The sequence below is a fragment of the Caloenas nicobarica genome, chromosome 1 (assembly GCF_036013445.1).
Source record: "Caloenas nicobarica isolate bCalNic1 chromosome 1, bCalNic1.hap1, whole genome shotgun sequence".
NCBI lineage: Eukaryota > Metazoa > Chordata > Aves > Columbiformes > Columbidae > Caloenas > Caloenas nicobarica.
This window is the reverse complement of record NC_088245.1, coordinates 174050202-174064621: the sequence shown is the minus strand read 5'-3', so window position 1 is coordinate 174064621 and position 14420 is coordinate 174050202. Positions and strand designations below refer to the sequence as shown.

Below are 14420 nucleotides of genomic sequence, written 5' to 3'. Positions count from 1 at the left end.
ATCAAGGATAAGAGGGTCATCAGGGACAGTCAACATGGCTTCACCAAGGGGAAGTCGTGTTTGACCAACCTCATAGCCTTTTATGAAGACGTAACAAGGTGGATTGACGATGGCAGAGCAGTGGATGTGGTCTACTTTGACCTCAGTAAAGCATTTGACACCGTCTCCCACAGCATCCTCACGGCAAAACTGAGGAACTGTGGACTGGATGATCGGGTAGTGAGGTGGACTGCAAACTGGCTGAAGGAGAGAAGCCAGAGAGTTGTGATCAATGGGGCAGAGTCTGGTTGGAGGCCTGTATCTAGTGGAGTGCCTCAAGGGTCAGTTCTGGGACCAATACTGTTCAATATATTCATCAATGACTTGGATGAGGGAATTGAGTGTACTATCAGCAAGTTTGCTGATGACACCAAGCTGGGAGGAGTGGCTGACACGCCAGAGGGCTGTGCTGCCATCCAGCGAGATCTGGACAGGCTAGAGAGTTGGGCGGGGAAAAATTTAATGAAATATAACAAGGGGAAGTGTAGAGTCTTGCATCTGGGCAGGAACAACCCCAGGTTCCAGTACAGGTTGGGGAATGACCTATTAGAGAGCAGTGTAGGGGAAAGTGACCTGGGGGTCCTGGTGGACAGCAGGATGACCATGAGCCAGCACTGTGCCCTTGTGGCCAAGAAGGCCAATGGCATCCTGGGCTGTATTAGAAGGGGGGTGGTTAGTAGGTCCAGAGAGGTTCTCCTTCCCCTCTACTCTGCCCTGGTGAGACCTCATCTGGAATATTGTGTCCAGTTCTGGGCCCCTCAGTTCAAGAAGGACAGGGAACTGCTGGAGAGAGTCCAGCGCAGGGCCACAAAGATGATTAAGGGAGTGGAGCATCTCCCTTATGAGGAAAGGCTGAGGGAGCTGGGTCTCTTTAGCTTGGAGAAGAGGAGACTGAGGGGTGACCTCATCAATGTTTATAAATATATAAAGGGTGGGTGTCACGAGGATGGAGCCAGGCTCTTCTCGGTGACAACCAACAGTAAGACAAGGGGTAATGGCTTCAAGCTGAAACACAAGAGGTTCCACTTAAATTTGAGAAGAAACTTCTTCTCAGTGAGGGTGACGGAACACTGGAACAGGCTGCCCAGGAGGGTTGTGGATTCTCCTTCTCTGGAGACATTCAAAACCCGCCTGGACGCCTTCCTGTGTAACCTCATCTGGGTGTTCCTGCTCTGGCAGGGGGATTGGACTGGGTGATCTTTCCAGGTCCCTTCCAATCCCTAACATTCTGTGATTCTGTGATTCTGTGAATAATTTTCTGAATGGGAAGCATTAATGAAGTCTTATTTCTGTGTGTAAATGTGGAATGGTATTTCATGCACTTGGTGCAGTAATGCAGTAGCAGAGTAAATAAAAAATATATACAGTTTGGCCCATGGAAAAAAATGAAGATAAAAAAGCCATAAAGTAAGCACTTGCAATTAAAGAAAGAGTAACCATTGAAAGAAAATATTGACAGAAAAACACACATTGCATGGATAATATTTACACAAATTTCTACTTCCTACACTAGATGTAAAGTATTGTTTCCTAATAGAAAGAACCTGTTTCAAGTAAATGTAATTCTAATCAAACTTATATGGACTAAATTATCTCTGCAAGACTAATTATTGAATGCAGATTTTACCAGTTAAAAATGTTCTTGACTGTATCAGGCTAAAAGACAGTTAGGCAAAATAGTCTTGGTAAATTAAATATTTACTACAGTATGAGTTTAAGGCCTTTTATGTGCTCTCTTATTTATTTAAAAAATAGTGAATCTGTCATTAAATAACAAATTGTTATTGAAATAACAGAATTACTCTGTGCTAGACTGAGCTGATGTGTTTACAATATTCATCTTCTTTGTGAGTTTAATAATTTTAGACCACACAGCTGTTCCATTTTGCTCTGTCTCAGTATCCATTTATTGCACAACTTTGACCAAAATGTTAAAAAATTTCTACATCTTTTTGTAGTTTCTACATCTTTTTGTAGTTTCTACAACTAAGGAAAAATATTTTCAACATATGTCCCCTCTTCCCTGCAGTAGGAGGCAGAATATCTGCCTTTTGAGAAAAGAGTTTGATCAAAAGGAGCAGTTAATAAACAACGTATTTATAAAACAGCAGCAGTGTCAAAACTGTCATAAAAGAACCTGAAATAACTTCTATAGGATTTAAATTAATGTATAAATTTTGTGTATAAGTCAAGTTATATTTAGAGTAAAAGTAAGAACAGAGACAAGATTTTTAAAAGTTTCTACAAAAACTTTCTAAGGCTGATGAGTTAGTCCTTGAAATTTGTTTGCCATTCTTCCCATTGCAAAAGGGTTTGGTAAAATTAATTACATTTATAAAATACCTGGTAAGTAATTATTATTACTGTAAGTCAAACTTCATGTTATCGTCTAGTTGAGTAGATAACATATGGAAACACGTGGAAATAGGAAAGCATTATTTTTTTCGACAAGAGAAAGCACTGATATATTTCAGTGTAAGGCAAAATATTCATTCATAAAATATTGATTTAAAAGTTATTTGTAGTCAGTAAGAATACTGTGAGCAAAAAGCATGCAGCATGAAACATTTTCTCTCTTTACATGACTAATTACGCATGCCAAGTATAATATTTTTCTTAGTTCAAATGGATTACTAAAAGAATAACTGGATCATCGATAAGACATAAAAGCAAAGAAACCCTCAAGCAAAAAAAAAAAAACCAAACAAAAAACAAACCATAAAAAACCTGCTCTGATGGGAAATATAATTGTTTCAGTCATACTTTTCTATCTTGTTAGCTTGGCATGAAATTTCAAAGTGTTACTTCAGCTTTAAAAATCACAATTACAGCATATTAACACTTAATTTATTTAATAATATTAAGCCAGATCCCTAGTTTTTACTGAAGTATGAAAATTATCAGTGCATTGGAATAATATGGGTGACTTGAAAAAAGACTTAGCTCATTTAGTTTGTGACCTTCACAATGAATAAATCCTTCTCAATTCAATGAATTCAACCAACAGTGAAAGATTCAGCTGAAGCTGGTCTACTGAATAAAAAGGCGTTTCATTTTACCCCAATATTAGTTATTAAGAAGTTAATCAAGTTTCAAATTAGAAAAACTGAAATATCAGTTAACAGTGGAGATGACAGGATATTCTGTTCTGTTGAGTACAGTAGATATTTGATAGCTGCTGTAAGGGCTGTTGTCCATAAAGATACTTAGTTGACTATCAAATTAGATATCTAGCTTTCTTCAATTTCAGTAAGATTTAGATGTTTAAATAACCTTCCAGATTTACACACATGTGGAAATAAGAAAGTAAGCATATGCGCATGTGTATACATGCACATGGATGTATGTGTGTATGTAATTTGAGTAAATGCATACATTTGGTCAGAGGAATATCTCTAAATTTCTCCAACTGCACTGAACAAGAGCTTCCCTCAGGACCTAGTCAATAGGCACTAAGTGCTATTTGAGACAGGCTGGGATTCTCATACTGCATCTCCCACAAAAGATAATAGTTAAAAGCCAGACTTTCAGAAGTCTGCATATGTGTCTGCCTCAGACTATAGGAAAAATATCAGTTTTACTGTAAAGTTTAATGATTTTTCATTGTCCTTTTCTAAGAGTCACATATATTTACCTAACTCATCTCTGTTCTAGCCCTTGTTAAGGCTAGTCTAGCCACATAAAAAGAAGCCTCTGTAGAGACTCCTAGTTTACAGGCTGGATGTAAAAAACAAAGTTAAATCTTGTTTGAAAAAGAGAGAATATGATGCATATTTAACTGAATTGTATGTTCACCGAGCTGCATGGGACTCCCACATAGGAAATATTAATTTGTGTGCAAAAGTACAAAAGATCAGACCATGACACTGAATAAGTAATAAGCCTTAATGATTCTGCTAAGAGAAAATGCCACAGATAGTTTATTATATGATGCATGAAAGGCAAAGAAGCAGAACTCCTAGAGGAGTATGTAATCAGCCACGCAATCAAGTTTTGTAGGTGGTTATATGAATGTAATACATTGCTAATTCTCTTGTGCCAAACACTGAACTGCTATTAAAGACTTTGTGGAATTATTAACCTATGCCTTTCTGAGGTCAGTACACAGCGAATATATTCACCTGTGAGTGACTTGCTACAAGACAATTTTGAGAACCTTTCTTGTGCACCTATTAATTTAGCTCGAGTTTTGCTATTTTCTTGAAAATAAAGGTTCAGCAAGCTAAATTTTCTGGTATTCACTTTGTAATAACGCATAATAGTCATAAGGGACATATTAAACTAAAGCAATTGCTATTTACCACAGGCACAATATTGATATAAATAACAGAAGTTTCATTTCATCTTTGTTTCATTAAATGACCTGAAAACAAAATGCTCCCTTGCACATTTGCTGACATCTGCATTGGCCAGCCCTCTGTGGTTCCCATTCAACATGAAACAGAGAATAGCTGGAAAAGTGCTGCTAAGACAATAATCAAATTTATGGAAATCCATTACTAAATGAATTAAACTATTGCAAAACTGGTGGAACTGAATGAATGTAACTGAATTAAATAAAACCTTTTTTTTTTAAATAAAGCTAGATGTTATTAAAGCTTCTCCACATAACAAGTGAAACTGAAACCATAACAAATGAATTTATATGGATGGACAAAATATGGACAAAATGGACAGAATAGTAAATATGTATATGCATATATGTTCTTTTTAAAAAAAATCATTAGTATGCTCTATTTCTATGAATTCTTATGTAGAATCCAGAGAATGTGGACACCATTTTAAATTGGATCAGCTATAATCAAGCAACAGACAAAATCTGACATTGCCAATTGATAAAAAAATGATTTCATAAAGGACAAAACACCAAATCACATTTTAATGTTGGATTATCTTTCAATAAAGATATGAAAAGGGAATACATTCAAATATCGGCGATGAAGATAAACAGGAAAAAGGAAGGAAACCTAATTGATGGAGAAAGATGAGGCTTCCCAAACAACTCCAATGTTAAATGTGTTGGATTGGATTAAGAGTATCTGTGTTTAGGGTTTTGTTCCTATAAAAGAAAATACCTCTCAGTCAGTTTAAGCATCTTGCCTTTAGTACTTGCATTGCATTTTTGTGCTTGAATAAAAAAATCATGAGTCATAATTTTGACATCTTTCTTGAAATTATAAAGTGTGACTCCTCTTCAAGAGTTTTTGAGCATTTGGTTGTTTTCTTTGGTACCAAATTTATGAAACAAGAATCACTGATAGAGTTTTGGCACCAACTTCCTGAAAGCTCCAACATTTTGAAAGTGTTCAACTTAGCTTTTTTCAAAATTGCTATAAAAATAAGGTGAATCCTGGTGAGAGCTGTCCATTTGACCCAGAGTAGACTTGCTGCTTGGGTACTTGAAGCCCATCTCCATTCTTCTTCTTTTACTTTTGCCTAATTTAAATGGCTTCCTTACTCTTTTCTAATAATCCTTTATTTTCCAAGCTCTATCTAGACAACATTTTACAGGAAACCTGATCTCCTAACTCAACACAAAGATGTCCAGTATGTGGCAACTACTTCATGACTTAGTGTGGAAAAATCAATATTGCAATTTTACTGGCTGTAAGTGCCCAGGTGCTGGCAGGGGGGGCTGCAGGAGCCCCTATGTGAAGAGGCCAGGGCTGCCTCATGCTGGTGAGGGGTCTGGAGCACAAGTCTGATGAGGAGCAGCTGAGGGAGCTGGGGCTGTTCAGCCTGGAGAAAAGGAGGCTGAGGGGAGACCTTATCGCTGTCTACAACTCCCTGAAAGGACGTTGTAGCATAGAGGGCGTTGGTCTCTTCTCCCAAGTAGCAAGTGATAGGACAAGAGGAAATGGCCTCAAGTTGCACCAGGGGAGGTTCAGATTGGATATTAGGAAAAAAATTCTTCACGTAAAGGGTTATCAGGCATTGGAACAGGCTGCCCAGGGAAGTGGTGGAGTCACCATCCCTGGAGGTGTTTAAAAGGCATTTAGACGAGGTTCTTAGGGACAAGGTTTAATGCTAGAGTCAGGTTAGGTTATGGTTGGACTCGATGATTCTGAGAGTCTCTTCCAACTGAAATGATTCTATGACACAGCTAGTTCCAGCCGGCTCCAATCAATCCAGCGCAGGGCACAGCTGAGTCACTCGGCCAAGGTGGTGGTGCCTTGGGGAAAAGGTATTTAAGAAAAGGCAAAAAATGCCACACAGAGTGAGAAGGGGAAAAAGAGAGCGAGAAACAGCAGAGAGAACACCAAAGTCAGAGGAGGAGGAGGAGGTGCTCCATGACAGCAGAGCAGATATACCAACTGCAGCCTATAGAGGACACCACGCTGGAGCAGCAGGATGTTTCCTGAAGGACTGCAGCCTATGGAGAGCCCATGACAGAGCAGGGGAAATGTGAGAGGAGGAAGGAGCAGCAGATAGGAGCAGTTGTGGACTGACTACAACTCCCATTCCCCATCCCCCTGCACAGCTCAGTGATGGCAGCAGAGGAATCAAGAATGAAAGACTTGACTGAGCCTGGGAAAGGGGAGAAGAAAGATGGTGTTTTAAAATTTCTCTTTGCTTCTTACTATCTGGAATCTATTTTTATTAGCAATAAATTACATTATTTTTCCCCAAGTCAATTCTGTTTTGCCTGTGATGGTAATTGGTAAGTGTTCTTGCTGTCTTTATCTTAACCCACGAGCTTTCTCATCCTGTTTTCTCTTCCTGTCTGATAAAGGAAAGTGAGTGGCCAAAGCTAACTCACTATAATAATGCATAAGTACCTCCCAGTTTACAGCATCCCCTTTCTCCTTCCCTTATTGTACAGTGCCTAAACACAGATGGAGACTGTATAAACAATTGCAATAGAAATACTAATACTATTGATAATAAAAAAATACATTGCTGCTTCTCTGTTACGGGAATCAGATATAAGCCAGATAGATATTGATGGAGAATAACGTTCTTCTGAAGCATTTCTCATTTCTCTTTTGCTTTTCTTCAGAAAAAAAACCCCAAATACTTATAAAGCTTTTTTTTTTTTCTCAAATAAAGGAAAAGATGATTTGAAAAGGCACTTAGAATAGTTCTATTTTTAAAAGCTAAGATTAGACAATTCATTGTTTTTTATCATCTATCATTGATCAGCAATAGTGTGTGATATTTGATATAAAAAACAGCAGCAGGTGGAAATATCAAGTTCACTTAAGCACATCTTTGAGGATTAATAAAGGGCAGAACTCCATTCTCCTTGGTTCCGCAAGATGCTATCCTGTGAATGAACTGCTTCCCAATGTGTGCCGAAGTCATTATATTTGATGCTTAACTCAGTGTGCTGCTGTGATGTTCTACCATTTAAAGTCAATCCACAGATCATATTAATAGCTGAGTAATTTTTCCTTCTGTAGCACAGACTTATTGATATCTGTGAGAACAAAACTAAAGGGCCAAACTTTCTGCTGGGAAAACTATAGTTAAATAAAAAGAATGTTGATAATTTCCAACATACAAGTAAAAATTCAGAAGTTTATTTTTATAATTTCATTTTTAGGGCCATATAATAGGAAAATCTAAAAAAGATTCAGTTGTGCTTGTGTCACACAATTACTATGATACAGAAAGCCTCTTTTAGGTAGATATTCCAGAGGAGAGTTTGTAAACTTAATTTCATTTTTATTTACAGTTGCCCCGTTAAGAATAAAATTTGTTCTGAAATTAAATTGCATGACAAAGTAGTGTGAAGGTTCAGTATTCTTAGGGAATGCATGTTTCATATACTAAAGACTTCTTAATAGAAAGCTAATAAATAGCTACTGCAGTCTTGGAGGCAGCTACATTTTAAGTTACTGAAAAGATTAGTGTTTATTGGATTGAAACTGCCAACTAGATTTTTGTTGTTGTTGTTCTTGATTTTAAAAATGAAGAAATGAAGACATAATCTTGAAACAGTAAGTGACAATTTTTAAAAGCTTCTGGAAAATACAATTTTTTTTTCGGTACTTCTGGTTCCTTCGTGCTTCTAACTTACCCTGCAGAAAAAGTACTATGGCTTTAGCATTATATCCTGTAAACTGTAAAATACTAGCACTACATAGTATATACTGCATACTAGTTATATGTTGTTTATGGCGGTCCCCAAAGAACTATTCTAATAAATCATTCCAAGTTCTGATTCGTCCTATTATCATATATAAAAAGCACCATCCTTTCCCAATTTGTTTAAACTTCTAAGTTAGTGCAAGTCTCCAGTCCACAATTAATGTTGTAACACCCGTATCTGTTTCTGATGTGAGAGAGTTTGTGCACTCTTTCTCTTCCAATCTATATAACAGAGTTGTTAACAGTAACAAGGCAGAAAAGATTGCATTTCCACATCAGGAGGAGATACTGACCATGTTTCCTGCCAGGAAATTCTACAGTCATGGCAAGTCCTACAGTAGCTACTGAAATATGTTAAAAATTAATATTGGCATCAAGCTTAAAAAAAAAAAAAAAAGATAAAAAAATATATATACTAAGGCTAACATCTTTAATATCTTTCACACTTCCCTTATTGTTTAACTATAAGAAACGTATGAAGATTGAGGAGACAGATTTTCCAAAGGCTCAGTACGATCATTGCTACACAGCACCAATTGCTGATTTGGGAAAACAAAGACATGTTACTGAAAGGGAAAATTATTGGATTCCAATCTTTGATGTCACATGAAAACAGATGACAAATCCTTTCTATGAACCAATAAACATACATTCAGAACTCGAACAGAGTTTTGTGTACACCCTCTTTACTCCCTACCATTGTTATTCTATCTCTACTTTCCCATCTGAATTTTACCTATTTGTATCCATGTGTTCCTTTGCTAATTGTAATACTTCTGTTGCTTTTTTTTTTAGGTATGACAGGCATCCTTTATAATCAACTATTCAAACTTTGCAATTTCAGTTAAACTTTCTTTGATACGCATGACCAGAATTGAACACAGTAATCCAAATAACATAAATATTTCCACAATGAAGAAAATGTTATGTATTCTTCAGCTGCATTTCCTTTTTTCACAGACTTCTCCTACTACTTTTTCTATACTAACAAGGTACAGAGCTTTTTTCCCTCTTCTGCCACTTTATACTATTAGTTTTCTTCAAACACAAGACTTGTTCATTCACATATAAACTATTAAATATCCCATTTGTGTTGCTTCTTAAGGTCATCCAAATATTTCTGTAGAATAGTTCAACATGCCATATGATAATGTTCCCTTTCTTGTCACTTTGAATGGCCTGATAATTTAACTAGCATGATCCTGCTCTTAGACTCCTTTATTCCAAGGCTGATCTTTAAAAAATTCCAACAGTAACTTTGTGATGTCTTAGTTGTCATATGCATTTCTTTACTTCTTCAAATTCCTGTACTATTCACCTTTTTTTCTGTCTTAGCTATTTTTTTCCTTCGTAACAGCAGATCAGCTGCTTTACTGAAATTCTGGTAGAATAAATCAGCTGTGTGTCGTACTTTTATCTAGAAAACCACCTATCCCTTTTATTATTTGTTCTAGCTGCACCTTAGGTTTAGAAATCTGCTTAAGAAAAGGAATATTGTACTGCAAGCTCAAAGTGTAATAATGCAACCTGATTATACAAAATAATGTTGTCAACTGGACTAAACTTTTGAAAATAAACAAACAAACAAAATACTTCAGATATTTATTTTTTTCTGAATAGATCAAGATTTTCTAACTTCAAGAGTTAAAAGGTTTTTTTCAGATTGGATTATGATGCATGTGTTGACCAATCCTTTTCAGGTTTTTCGAAATATTTTGATAGTATTTTCAGCTTAAATTTAAAAATGTATTTTGGTGAAACAACATACATTTCTATTTGTCAAATTCAGATAGCATCATTTTCCATTTGCTTGAGAAGCAAAATAATTGATGATTTACTTGCACAGACTATATAAGTGAGCTTCAAAAACATAAATAAGCATAAAAGGTTGAATATATTAAGAACGAATAAGCAGTTACTTACAAATCCATCATCCCAAAGCCTAAAGAGATCAGAATCTTAAAGTTTTTATTTGTTTTTATTTGTTGTTTACTTGTTTATGGGGGGGTATTTTACTTTGTTGTTTATTTTTTTACATATAAAAAATGCAATTTTCATCCAGTTTTATGGTAAAATGTTTCCATTTTTTCTGCTTAAAATGGTTTCAGCTGGAAAACCAATGAAGCAGTCCACAGAGGTATAGGTGATCACAAAGGGAACAGTTTTCATCATTAAAACACAAAAGAAGAGACTATATTATTCAACTATTTGAGAAGTTCACATCTGAGATATTTGGCATATAGTATCCTTTTTATGTAAAGTGCCCAAAGCACTGTGGGAGATACACACATAAAATAATTTCTAGCTCTCTCACTTCAAATATAGTCTAACTCTTCTGCATTTTATTTATCTACTTATTTAACTCAGTGTAGAAGAAAAGAAACATAAGGAATAACCATGAAAAGACTCCTCAGAACTCCCATATTAAAACAGTTTCTCCTTTGTTGAATATTAAAGACAACATCTTTTTTTGCATTGAGACATCCATTTTTAATATTCCTAGAATTTCTTTTAAAAAAATCCATAACTGTTTGCCTATTTCTAAGTGAAAAGCTCAGATGAGGAATGCAGCATATGTCAGTTGTGTGAAACAGCAGTGTAGTTAAGAATAGCAATAGACAGTTGAAAGGTTTGGTACTTAGACATGTTTTCGAGGTTCAGTTCTTGACATATGGGATGTTTTTTAAAGATGGTTATTCAGATTAAAAAAAAAATCAGTAGTGTATTTGCTATTTGCTTCAGTGAGACCGCTGCTTTTCCGTTTTCAGTGATGTCCATTTCACCTTTCACAGATAACTCTCTTCATTTAACAGTCTGCTATGGAAGTAATGCAAAATTCAACCAAGCACTTACTAACTGAGAAGCATTAAACGCATGCTAAACTGTGAAAAAGAAACATACCTAGAATATATATACATAATCATATAGAGCTCTTCATAATTTTAGATCTATATTTGCAGGGTTATTTGTCTAGATCTTGTCTCTGCTAGTTTGTTGCATGGCCCATACACTATTGAAACCAGATTCTTTCAGAGTAACAGGGTTATTAAAACAGCTTTGTCCATTTGATGCACTCGAGAACATTTCAATGCCACGGTGACTGGCAACAGAAAGCAATGACAATTAAACTTCAGTGGTTTGCAGATGATTTCACAACATAAAACTAACTCCTAATGTCATGGATGAGAAGTAGATCACCTGAGTATATGATACCATGAATTAAATAATTTAATATCAATAATGCATGAATCCAATAAAGCCTATCTAATTCAGAGCTACTCTGCAAGTAGGGCACAACTGTAATACGATAAACTTATAAAATTAGCTAATACTTTTAAAGCCTGTAGTTTTAATTAATATGAGATTACACAGACAAAAAAAAATCTGCATATTGTCATAATGATAGGACTATAGATATTCTGTCAGGCATCCTGCTGCTGCTACAGAAAGGTACACTATCTCCTATAGGTCTTGTAACAGTTGTTTGTGGGCTAAATTAAGCTCCTTGTTTGACTTTTATATTCAGCAACTTGTACAGTCAGTGGAAAGAGTCTGACAATCCCAGAAATCAGTTGAGCCTACTTATTTCAAGCTTGTACCTTAGGTGTATTAAGCGCAACCCAATAGAAAAGATTTTTGAGAGTTTATCCAACTGTATAATCAAAGCTGAATGATTTGCAATTAGAAGAAATCGAGTGGGCAAAATTTAGTGGGTTTTTGAATTGTGCAATAGCATGGTCTACTATGAAATGCAATAGCCTTAATAAGTCCTTCTTTTTTTCCCTAGGTACATTTAACTTAACTTTTATCAACTATTTTTAAATGTCATTTACTCTCATTCCATCCCACATCTGCAGCTGTTTCTCATCCTTTCTTCCTTGCTGTTCAGTAGCAATAAAGTATGTGGAAAATAATATTCCAGAAATTTGCCTTACTCCATTGCTCCTACCATTCCCAAGGGATCCTTTACGGACTGCCCTTTACTTATGTTTAGTTGTCTACAGGGGTTTCATCTTCATCACTTAAAATATCACAGCCATAGAAGTCAGAATTTGAGACAGAGTCCTCGGGTTTCCTATATAGTTAATGGAGACAAACAGGCACTTACAGAGAACATTTCGTGTTGTCCTAACATAAATGTCTCAACTAAGTAAGACAAATTATATCCTAAAAGTGTGTATTTCTTCCATTGACCATAAGGCAAGCTTAGGACTATTGGATCAGTTGTAGATGTCTATATAAAAATATCTGAATTTAGGTGTGATGAATTCCTCCCCTATCTCTAAATTATTGTGGTTCACGTCACATTCCTTTTAGCTACATAGTTAAGAGCAAGTACTTCAAAAGTAATAAGCAGCAAGTAGCACATAATATCACATTACTGTAAAATGAGTTTTAATAAATGCCACATTAAAATTTTAGAAATGGAAAGTTAAAAAAGAGAAACTTAGAGTCTGAACACAATTAAAATTATATGTTTAATGCGGTCTGACTGGTTTGACTAGGATCAAATTTCTGTTTAATTCCTGTGTGAATGCGGTTGCCTTCAGACAAAAAAGGTTTCATGGGTCAATGTTTAGCTGAAATAAGGTGCAAGATGCATATACAACAAATCTTATCACTTGGTATATGACTATATGAGATGGATAAAATCAGTTTCTTAACTAGAACTGACATATACAACACATAAAAGTCAGACGAATCAACTGAAAAATTGTCCTGAATTGGTTTATACCATACACAGTGAAATTATAGGTCTATATTCTTAAGCATTTGATATAAATATTAAACAAAAATAATGTAGAAAAATATCTATAAGTTATTTATTTCAAATGAATGTAAGAGCCATGAGATATAGGAAGGTATGCACAACTATTTTAAAAGATACACTTTATTACAATATGCTAAAAGTTACTAACTACTGTGTGTCAGTTATTCATCCCTCTAAGAAATATGTTTCAACTGTATAAGAATACCCTACTCACTTGCCATTTAATGCTGCTACTCCAACGGTGCTTCTGGCAATTGACATACTTGCCACAAATGTCCACTGCTGACTTTGAGGGTCCCACCTCTCAACTGTATTCAGGTAACTCCAACCATCATGTCCTCCCACTGCATAAATAGGCCCTTCAAGCACTGTAACTCCTGAAATGGAAGAGAGAGTGAGAGAAGGTAAAAGTAAGTTTTCTCTATAAATAGTAAAAAAAAAAAAAAAGATTTTCAAATTGCAGTGAACAACTTGCATATTCAAAGTCAAAATGGAAACACCGATTTCAGATTTGATTAATTAAGGATTAACAAACAGGAATAAAATGAATTCCACTCCACATGGCTTTATGAAAAATAGCTCTTGTCAAACAAAACTAATTTCATTCCTTCAGAAGATTGTTTGTTTCACATAATAACCTGTCAATGATGTGATAGTCTTAGATTTCTGTATACAGCAGGGGTGTCAAGCTCATTTTCATTGGGAGCCACGTCAGCCTCGCGGTTGCCTTCTAAGGGCCGAATGTAATTTCAGGACTGTATAAATGTAACTATTCCTACATTTATACAGTCCTGAAATTACATTCGGCCCTTTGAAGGCAACCGCGAGGCTGACGTGGCTCCCAATGAAAATGAGCTTGACACCCCTGCTGTATACTATTTAACTCGATATCTCCTAACATTTGGATCATGGATTAGCTCTTTAGGATATCAGTAGAGCACATTCTAAATAAATTATGGACTGGATACCTGACAGATCTCAAATTATTGTCAACCTACGGGGGCATTTCACTGAATGGAATTGCCTCTATCAGAGTTCCACAGGGAAAAGAAAGAAGTCTGATTTTTTCAGCTTTTTTGTCACTTATGTAGAAGAAAATATACAATTTTTCACTAGCAGGAAGCTTAGTGGACTGACACAAAATCAAAAAATATATTCAAAGGCTTGATCAAGTAACTTGCAGGGAGCAACTTAAGCTGCTTCATCAATTTCCTTACCAAAAAAAGAAATAACAAGAGAATGGGTACCTTCATACGAAAATAATGTTGAATATATAAGGATTCTTTTATCTAGTGAAGAAAAGTAAAACAGAATGGAGTGGAAATTGAAGTAGGAAAAATTTAAATAAGAAACAAATTTTTAACTATGAGAGTTTTTAATCACCCATTCAAAGGAACTGATGAATTCTTTATCTCACAGTATCTTCAGTTCAGCTTAGGAGGCTCTGGAAAATAAGTTATAGCTAAGCCTCATTTGTTACAATACAGTGAGCTCAGTAATTCCACTCTATGAATCC

The 14420-nt window shown here is 35.6% G+C and overlaps 1 protein-coding gene across 2 annotated transcripts in view; it reads right to left on the bottom strand.

Annotated features, from left to right (window-relative positions):
- Positions 1 to 14420, bottom strand: part of KLHL1 (kelch like family member 1) — a 217770-nt gene that overhangs the window by 11726 nt on the left and 191624 nt on the right. For both annotated transcript variants that reach the window (XM_065643285.1, XM_065643294.1), the window contains one exon: positions 13119 to 13281. In XM_065643285.1, the coding sequence (XP_065499357.1) occupies positions 13119 to 13281 (163 nt within the window). The remainder of the gene's footprint in view (positions 1 to 13118; positions 13282 to 14420) is intronic.